The sequence below is a fragment of the Notolabrus celidotus genome, chromosome 2 (genome assembly GCF_009762535.1).
Source record: "Notolabrus celidotus isolate fNotCel1 chromosome 2, fNotCel1.pri, whole genome shotgun sequence".
Taxonomy (NCBI): domain Eukaryota; kingdom Metazoa; phylum Chordata; class Actinopteri; order Labriformes; family Labridae; genus Notolabrus; species Notolabrus celidotus.
Window position 1 is genome coordinate 37,048,683 of NC_048273.1, and position 9,819 is coordinate 37,058,501.

At 41.4% G+C, this 9,819-nt stretch overlaps 1 protein-coding gene across 1 annotated transcript in view; it reads left to right on the forward strand.

Annotated features, from left to right (window-relative positions):
- tprg1 (tumor protein p63 regulated 1) overlaps positions 1–4,038 on the forward strand; it is a 44,690-nt gene extending 40,652 nt beyond the window's left edge. Inside the window, exon 6 of the mRNA XM_034676159.1 lies at positions 706–4,038. Within this exon, the coding sequence (XP_034532050.1) occupies positions 706–900 (195 nt within the window). The 3' untranslated portion in view covers positions 901–4,038. The remainder of the gene's footprint in view (positions 1–705) is intronic.
- Positions 4,039–9,819: the final 5,781 nt, after the last annotated feature.

The window sequence follows — 9,819 nt, forward strand, 5'->3', positions numbered from 1 at the left end:
GCTATCATGACGTGGTCTCTTGTGGCTCTTGTACTCTGAAAAGATAGCTGGTTCTTTGGAGGTTCTCAAGTTAAAACAACTCTGAACTAGAACAAGAAGTGGTCACTTTAGTGGTAAAGGGGTAGGAGGGGATCTACCCTAACTCCTGAGCATATCGAACCCTCTTGAGGGCCCTATGTACAGGAGGAAAGGAAGATGTCAAAAGATAAATGATGGTAGGGAAGGGTGAGGAACGTGAGAAAGGAAAGAAAGGGGAGGAGAGGTTTGAATTTATAAGAGTGCCAGGAGAGGAGCGGTTGAGGTGTGAACCTGATCCAAAAACATCACTTTATGAAAGGTTGGTTTTAAGCCCTGGTTGTGACTGAGTGACAAAGACCAGTCTTAACACGGAAAGTTAGGATGAGTTTAAATATTGGTTTTAAATTAAATAATCAAATAGTTCATGTGCCTTTATCTCATCCTAAAAATGTGTTTTTAATTGTTTGTATTTAAAGTTGAATGAGTGCATCCCACACAACTGTGAGCTGCATGTAAGAAGAGGAAAGTAGTATCATTTCAAGACCTGATATTTCTGAAGTTGTCTATAAATGATCAGAACTTCATGTGTGAGAGGGGGCTTATATTAACGACTGTGATACACGACATACACAACACAGTAGATTCATATTCTGATGGATTTTCTTCCTCTCACCCTCCTGTTCACAGATCCAGAGCTTCCGTGAGAAGCTCAAAGATGCAGCGCAGAAAGTCCACGCCACGAAACCCATTCCTGGGAAGGCTAACGGCGTCCTGGTGCTGAATCAGAACATCCAGATCGAGGCCTACGTGGGCCTCATGTCTTTCATCGGGAACCAGAACAAGCTGGGTTACTGCATGGCTCGAGGAAACGTCGGCTTCTGACTCCTGTTCTTTTCTATCATAGTTTTGTTGTTGTGCAGATTCTTGAATTTATGTTCCTAAGTTTGTTTACAGAGTTCAGTGAAATTGACCAAAGGTTTTTCCACATCCAGGTCTGTGTCACATTGCAGCCTGGATTCTCAGGATGTTGTGTGTGAGCTTTAAACAAGCGTGTGATCTCCCCCGTTGCTTATTACCAGTGTGTGGTGTCTGAGCACTCAGAAATATCCACATTTCAACACTGCTCTTCACTGGATGACGGATCCCCCGCTGCTCTCAAGGAGCTTTGTATTTGCTCCTCAGTGATATGGTAATTCAACTCTTTCGCAATGGGACTCCTTTCTTCCTCCCCCGTTCCTCTGTTAAAAGCTCATTCCCATGCCGCTCAGCCCCTCAGAGATTCACTAGAGCGTGGGGGCACATTTGTCAGTTTAGTTTTATCACTGCTTGTGTATTTTTACAGTGCGTACAGTGTTGGAATTTCCCCTTGATTTGTGTGTTTACTGCGTGTCACTTTGCCGTGTTTTGGTATCGTCTGTTTGTCTTGTGAGCCTGTCACAGACGAGGAACTAAACCCTCAAATATTTGGATGTCTTTTCTTTTTGAGCAGCATGAAATATGCAGAGTTTCCATGCAGATTCCTATAAACACTTTTAGTGTAGTGCACTTTATCAAACCCTGGCATCATAAATAATATCAATAAGACCTGATATTTAGTAAAATTGAAACAAATTAAAAGTTATTCCTAAAAGGGAAGCACAAGGTTAAATATTTGCAGATAAGCCCATATTTTCATACTCATTTTGGCCGATACAGTCCGATCCAAGTCCATCATTATCCTGCAGATGCCTGCTTCTTTACCACACTTAAAGCTAGGGTTGGTAGTCTCAGAAAACCAGCATGAATTTGAATGTAGCTTTTCCTCATGACTCCGTCTAACCCCTCCCCTCCTCCCTCAAAGCTCCTCCAAAACGACGCCCCCCCGCTCACATGCACGAGCGCCGCTGATTCTCAACCATATGATGGTGACTGATTCAAAACCGGTCGTCACCAAAACATTCTCATAGTGAAAGTTAAAAACACAAACAAACATGGCTGCTGTTAGCACTCACAACTGTCATGCTAGCATTATCCAGTTGTACTGGTGACACGATATCAGGAGAAAAGTTATAACACATATATAATACTGTAACAGCTCTACTGTTTGTTAACATGTTCAGTGTAGATGTTCTTAATTCCTACAGTGTTGACAGTCAGTGAAGGCATCAGGAGAGGTGTAGAGTGTGCGAGTGGGAGAGAGGAGAGACAAGAGGAGAAGTTCTTCATTCATTCAAACATTGATTGTTGTTTTGTTGGTTGGCGTGATCACGGCCGACAGTGACCGGTTATTAAAACTCAACGTGTTCACGAATCGGCTCGTCATCCCTACAGCGTCCGAACGGACGCTACAATACATATATATTTTCTGTAGGACTTACTGAACGTCATTAATTATTCTGCTTGTTGGTGAGAGCTTTTTAGACTCTGATCCGGACTACAGTCCTGAGCAAAGCACCTCATCGGGTCAGAGGGGACAGGCCCGAGGACGAGCGAGAGGGGCAGTAAATAGAGTCAGGGGAAGCAGAGGCAGGAGACGGGGACTCGGAGGAGTGCACGCCGGGGAAATGTACGCGCAGGAGGAGGGCAGAACGGCTGGACGGGATTTGATTGGTTTAAAATTTGGGGAGCCAAAAAACGGTGATTGGTTGGTGTTTTCCCAGGTTTACTCCGGCTGTAGATAGCAGCTTTTTTTCACTCTTTTTTACGAACACATTATGTATTGATTACCATCAGGACATAAAGATCATTTTAACCAGTATGAGAAAAAGTGTATCTAAATCTGATTACCAACCCCAGCTTTAAAGGTGGGTCACCAAGCGCAAAACATTCACTTGTGTTTTTGTTGAGCTCCCTTATCTTTGGTTGGTGGCTGCTGTATTTCTTAGCATTGTTGAATGACTGAAGTAGAGGCTGCTGACACGCTTGGGCTGGAGCTGACACTTTTCTAATGTCACTTTTCACAAAGGAACTCTTGGTGTTGTTCAGGATGACACTTCATGAGATGCTCAGTTAAACTGGTGTTAAGTGAGTGTAGTTTCACTCCTCCTCCCCTCACCTGTGCTTCACAACAACTGCAAATAGCTGTTTTGCTGCATGTTGCGGACAATAGGAGATCCTTCCATCCAGCCAACATGTTGAAGCTCATTGTTTGTGCACATCAGCTGTAATCGAGTGCACATAATTAATGTGTCGCCTTATTGGCCGTACATATTGGCATACATTTTCATATCTGTCATACTGGTTATTATTAACTTTGTAATCTTAACAAACAAACACAATTCAAAAAAAGACTTCAAGTCGTAGGGAAATCTCAGTCCTGCACAGAAATAATATCTGAAATATTTAAAATGATAACAGACAGTGAGTTAGAACATTTGAGTATGTTGACTGTATATTGCCAAAATATAACAAAAATTCTAAAACCAAAACAAGATTATATTTTTTATGAAAAGTATCAGATCACAGCTTCAAAGGGGAAATTGTATTTTGGTTTGTTTTGTTATGTTTTGTTATTTAATTTTAGGAGAGCATGTTAAAGGGATGCACCGCTGCAGACGGGGTCACAGAAACATGTACTTAATGCACTAAAAAAGTCCAACATACAGTATGAAACAACATTGTAGTTTAAGTGTAAGCTATGTTTTTAGACATCGTCACAGCTTTACACTGATGTAAACCAACTATTTGATTGGGACTGTCCCTGAGTATCTCTGCATGCAGCTTGTAAGATCAGCTGATTGGTTGGAGCTTATTAGAAATTACTGCAAATAGAAATAAATACATCATTATTGACCGACATATATAGCTGTTACCAGTGAGATCCAGATTTTTTCCAGGTTAGTAGAAGAAAACAAACCTTGTATATGCCAAAGAATAAAAAGATGACATATACTGCTTACAAGTTTTTAACTGAGCCCTACTTTATCTGATAGTTTGTTGTTTCCCATGCTGTTCATGTTGAGACAGAAGCTCTGTTTTATTTGAATTTTGTATGTCATGCAAATGAGGCAGTTTGTTCTCTATTAAATTTTTCAGAATTGGTATTTTATTCTTTTTATTTCAGATACATTTTAGACATACATGATCATATCTGTTAATTATAACTAACATATTATACCAGCATCAATCACGAGTTTAAAACTACAATTTCTTAAGAGAAATTCAAAACTGATTTATGATCCATTCAGTTTCCCGGGTTCCTGCTCCTGAGGACTCAGTACATTTAAAGCCAATCAGTGCAGAGGCAGTGTTGTCTTCTTGTTGCACATGGATGTTTACATTCAGCAGAACTTTCCTCATCTGTCTGATGAGTGTTTTCTGTCAGGTCACTCGGACCAAGGGTGATATCTTCAGATATCGGACGTTTGATTTGATCATTCCTGAAAGCCTTACAGGGAAAAGGATCGCAAATGAACCATGACTTTAAGTCTTATATACACTGCAACACTGGGTTGCACTTTGATTAGATGTATCAATGCTGACATGTATTGCTCAATAAATAAATGCATTTCAGTCTGCGTTGGCAACAGCACTCTGAGTTAAACAGCTGATACACGGCATAGAATAGAATAGAATGTACTTTATTCATAATAGTAGTACACTGCACTGCATTCATAAATACTCAGGTTCATTTTGCACAGTAAGCTATAGTTCAGAGAGAAATGTGTCTGACATTAAATAGAAGCATTGACAAAATTCTTAAAGATGCCATACACTCAAGCTAAATGTTTATCTTTCTGTATGTAGGATTTCTTTTTGAAGTGGATAATGTATCCTCGTAAAGCTGTCTGCAGCGGTGCATAACTTAACTTTCATGTAGGAACTCTGCCCTGCTTCTCCAGACAGACCATGCTGACTGTTGCCTGTGTTGCTCTCTTACACTATCCTTTTAATATGAAAATACAAGATGCAAAGATGCCAGAGTGAGTGTGTGCGTATTCTCATTTACAACTGCAGGCCTCAGGCAGGCTGCTAAAATAGAAATGCAACAAGCAACAATAGACTGATAAAAAGGAAACAACGCAGAAGAAGAAGATTCAGTTTTTGTGGTCAAGTTACACGTCAACAATTAAGTGACAAATAGACGTGAGTGCAGTCAAAGTGATCCTGCAGTTTTCTGTCACTTCTCAGGTTTTCTCTCAAAGAAACGAGGTTAAGTAGCGACTGTCCCAGCGGTACTTGCAGCTGTTATTCCACAAAGTAAAGTATATGCTGAAGTTCAGCACCTTTCGTATCAGGTGTCGTAACCTCAGGGTCTGAAGGGGTTAACATGTTTCCTCCTCAGAATGAGGACGTGTCTGTAATCCTGGATCAAGCTCTGCTCTGGCCTGAAGCGAAGCAGCTCATCCATATATTAGCTCTGCAGGAAAACAGGATGAAGTGCCAGATAAACGAGCGTGCATGAAGTTATCAGTCAGGAGGACTAAGGTAGAGTCGTACATTCAGGTCTCATGGTTATAAAAAGAAGAAATATCCAATTGTGTGTTTGTTTTGATTTGGTTTCCATGGTTGACATTTATATCTGTAATTATTTGATCCTCTGAGTGTTGAGACTTTATCTGAGCTGCAGGTGAAACACAGTGAGCAGCAGCATGATGTGGAAAGTTTCAAAGACCGTCATGTCACAAACCATTGAACTAATGAAGGACCTCCTCAATGTAAAGATTGTGATTCTTGTTTTTGTTTGATGATGCACTTTTCATGTTCTGTCTTGTTTGAAATGAGCTCAGACCTTTAGTTCTCTTTTCGTCCACGTGTTTTGTTGGATCCTCATAATAACACCACTTCACTTCACAGATTTAATGTGACACAGTCTTAATGCAGAGGTATAGAATGAATGAAGGCTGGTCTACGTGGAGATGTGCGTGCAGGAGAGAAGAGGCAGTGTGGGTGTGTTGTTGTGTACGATCCCGCTTTGTCCTCGGATGATCTTTTGCAGCATTACAGATCATTATGTTCAGCCCTGGAGGTGCTTCATCTGAATTAGAGCTCTGATTCGCTCTGAACATCGCGCGTACAGTCTGTACTCCACATTCACTCGTGAGGCAGGACTGTCACGGGCACACCATGTCAGAGTAGTTATTATGCACAATTATTAGACATAATTGAGGAGTTTGAAGGATGAATAGAGTCTTGATCCAAGAACATCTGCAGGTTATTGTCAGATATATGAGTCTACAACAGAGCACTAAAAAAAACATTTTTATTTGTTTTCCAAAAATAACATAACAGCAGCATAAAATCACTGATCAGTATAACTCTGCGCCATATTTAACATTCTTCATTGAGCTAAGAAGTGGATAGGTGAGTCCCCTGCTCGCAAACAGCAACAACATGAAGACTTAAACTAGAGGACCGTGTAAGAGTACATTGTGTAAATCAAATATTTGTGGCTGTGGTTCAGTGGTCGAGTCAGTCGTCTCTAAGAAGGTTGGAGGTTTGATCCCAGGCTCCTGCAGAACCACAGATTGCTCCTGAAGGCACAGCGTCTCTTCCTCGCGTCTCTTCCTCGCGTCTTAGTCTCGCCCACCAGAGATGCAGGAAATGAAACCAGAGGAGAGAGGAGAGAGGATATTTGTATTTAGAGAAATGAGATGTCCTCTCCTCCGGAGCGTCACGTGAAGTGACGTCGGTTTGTGATGACGGCTTTAACAGCTGTTTGTGTCTGCACACATGTTCACTGTAATAACTCTGATCAATATAAACAGTAACAGAGCTCTGACTCTGTGTTTACATGTTTAACACACACCTGTTTAACACACATGTTCACTGTAATAACTCTGATAAATATAAACAGTAACAGAGCTCTGTCTCTGTGTTTACCTGTTTAACACACACCTGCAGAAGAAGAGAATCAGCTCTCTGTTTATTCTGTCCTGAAGCATCACGGATCGATTCACTTTTAAAATGCCTCATTATTAAATGATTTATTACTTTAAGGGAAAATAGAAACCATGCAACTCTTTTCAAACCCTGTGCTCATTAATGATCAGCCTCATATGAAACTTTATTAACCTGACAGGAAATATAACAAGTGTTTTTACTAACAGATAAACTTTACTGTCAGACTTCTCTTCAAGAAGAAAACCAGAACAAATGGGAAACTAACAGGAGGAATAACTGATCATTAATATATATTCTATCTATGATATTAGACTCTATTACTCTATTTCATTAGACAGTGAATCTGACAAAAACAATCAGATATAACATAATCCATCCTCTGTTATATTGAATTTATGATTTTACGATCAGTATTTTGTTTTTAAACTCATATCAAACACTTTTCAATCTCAGCTCATCACACAGACTGTTTAGAAACCAACGTGTGTTTATGATCTGTTTCAGGGCACCCTTAGTGACTGTTTTAAGGTCTGTTTCAGGGCACCCTTAGTGACTGTTTTAAAGTCTGTTTCAGGGCACCCTTAGTGACAGTTTTATGGTCTGTTTCAGGGCACCCTAAGTGACTGTTTTAAAGTCTGTTTTAGGGCACCCTTAGTGACTATTTTTAAGGTCTGTTTCAGAGCACCCTTAGTGACTGTTTTAAGATCTGTTTCAGGGCACCCTTAGTGACTGTTTTAAGGTCTGTTTCAGGGCACTCTTATTGACTGTTTTAAGGTCTGTTTCAGGGCACCCTTAGTGACTGTTTTAAATTCTGTTTCAGGGCACCCTTAGTGACTGTTTTAAGGTCTGTTTCAGGGCACCCTTAGTGACTGTTTTAAATTCTGTTTCAGGGCACCCTTAGTGACTGTTTTAAGGTCTGTTTCAGGGCACCCTTAGTGACTGTTTTAGGGTCTGTTTCAGGGCACCCTTAGTGACTGTTTTAAGGTCTGTTTCAGGGCACCCTTAGTGACTGTTTTAAATTCTGTTTCAGGGCACCCTTAGTGACTGTTTTAAGGTCTGTTTCAGGGCACCCTTAGTGACTGTTTTAAATTCTGTTTCAGGGCACCCTTAGTGACTGTTTTAAGGTCTGTTTCAGGGCACCCTTAGTGACTGTTTTAGGGTCTGTTTCAGGGCACCCTTAGTGACTGTTTTAAGGTCTGTTTCAGGGCACTCTTAGTGACTGTTTTAAGGTCTGTTTCAGGGCACCCTAAGTGACTGTTTTAAAGTCTGTTTCAGGGCACCCTTAGTGACTGTTTTAAGGTCTGTTTCAGAGCACCCTTAGTGACTGTTTTAAGGTCTGTTTCAGGGCACCCATAGTGACTGTTTTAAGGTCTGTTTCAGGGCACTCTTAGTGACTGTTTTAAGGTCTGTTTCAGGGCACCCTTAGTGACTGTTTTAAATTCTGTTTCAGGGCACCCTTAGTGACTGTTTTAAATTCTGTTTCAGTGCACCCTTAATGACTGTTTTAAAGTCTGTTTCAGGGCACTCTTAGTGACTGTTTTAAGGTCTGTTTCAGGGCACCCTTAGTGACTGTTTTAAGGTCTGTTTCAGGGCACCCTTAGTGACTGTTTTAAATTCTGTTTCAGGGCACCCTTAGTGACTGTTTTAAAGTCTGTTTCAGGGCACTCTTAGTGACTGTTTTAAGGTCTGTTTCAGGGCACCCTTAGTGACTGTTTTAAGGTCTGTTTCAGAGCACCCTTGGTGACTGTTTTAAAGTCTGTTTCAGGGAACCGTTAGTGACTGTTTTAAGGTCTGTTTCAGGGCACCCTTAGTGACTGTTTTAAGGTCTGTTTCAGAGCACCCTTAGTGACTGTTTTAAGGTCTGTTTCAGGGCACCCTTAGTGACTGTTTTAAGGTCTGTTTCAGGGCACCCTTAGAGACTGTTTTAAGGTCTGTTTCAGAGCAACCTTAGTGACTGTTTTAAGGTCTGTTTCAGGGCACCCTTAGTGACTGTTTTAAGGTCTGTTTCAGGGCACCCTTAGTGACTGTTTTATGGTCTGTTTCAGGGCACCCTTAGAGACTGTTTTAAGGTCTGTTTCAGAGCAACCTTAGTGACTGTTTTAAGGTCTGTTTCAGGGCACCCTTAGTGACTGTTTTAAGGTCTGTTTCAGGGCACCCTTAGAGACTGTTTTAAGGTCTGTTTCAGAGCACCCTTAGTGACTGTTTTAAGGTCTGTTTCAGGGCACCCTTAGTGACTGTTTTAAGGTCTGTTTCAGGGCACCCTTAGTGACTGTTTTAAGGTCTGTTTCAGGGCACCCTTAGTGACTGTTTTAAGGTCTGTTTCAGGGCACCCTTAGTGACTGTTTTAAGGTCTGTTTCAGGGCACCCTTAGTGACTGTTTTAAGGTCTGTTTCAGGGCACCCTTAGTGACTGTTTTAAGGTCTGTTTCAACCTTAGAGACTGTTTTAAGGTCTGTTTCACCCTTAGTGACTGTTTTATGGTCTGTTTCGGGGCACCCTTAGTGACTGTTTTAAGGTCTGTTTCAGGGCACCCTTAGTGACTGTTTTAAGGTCTGTTTCAGGGCACCCTTAGTGACTGTTTTAAGGTCTGTTTCAGGGCACCCTTAGTGACTGTTTTAAGGTCCGTCTTTTCTCTGTTATTAAACTCAGCTGATGTTAAGGTTTGGTTAAGTCCGAGCCGCTGCACTGCCAATCAGTGAGTGATATTCGATAAGGGGGCGTGTCTGTCAGAGAAAAGACTTCCGCAAATTCTGCTCTCATGTTTCCTCGATTATCCCTCCTCTGATCAGTCTCCTCGCTCCTCGCTCCTCTCTCCTCCAGCAGCGTTAAGAGCTTTGGGACGCAAGTTAAAATGGCGCGTCAGTAAGTACTTCCGGTTCGGCCGAGGAGCGAGGAGAGAGGAGAGAGGAGACTGCAGTTTAGAGCTTTGAGAAACACCCTGAGTCTGCTGCTGCTGCTGCTACTACATTAACCAGCCAGC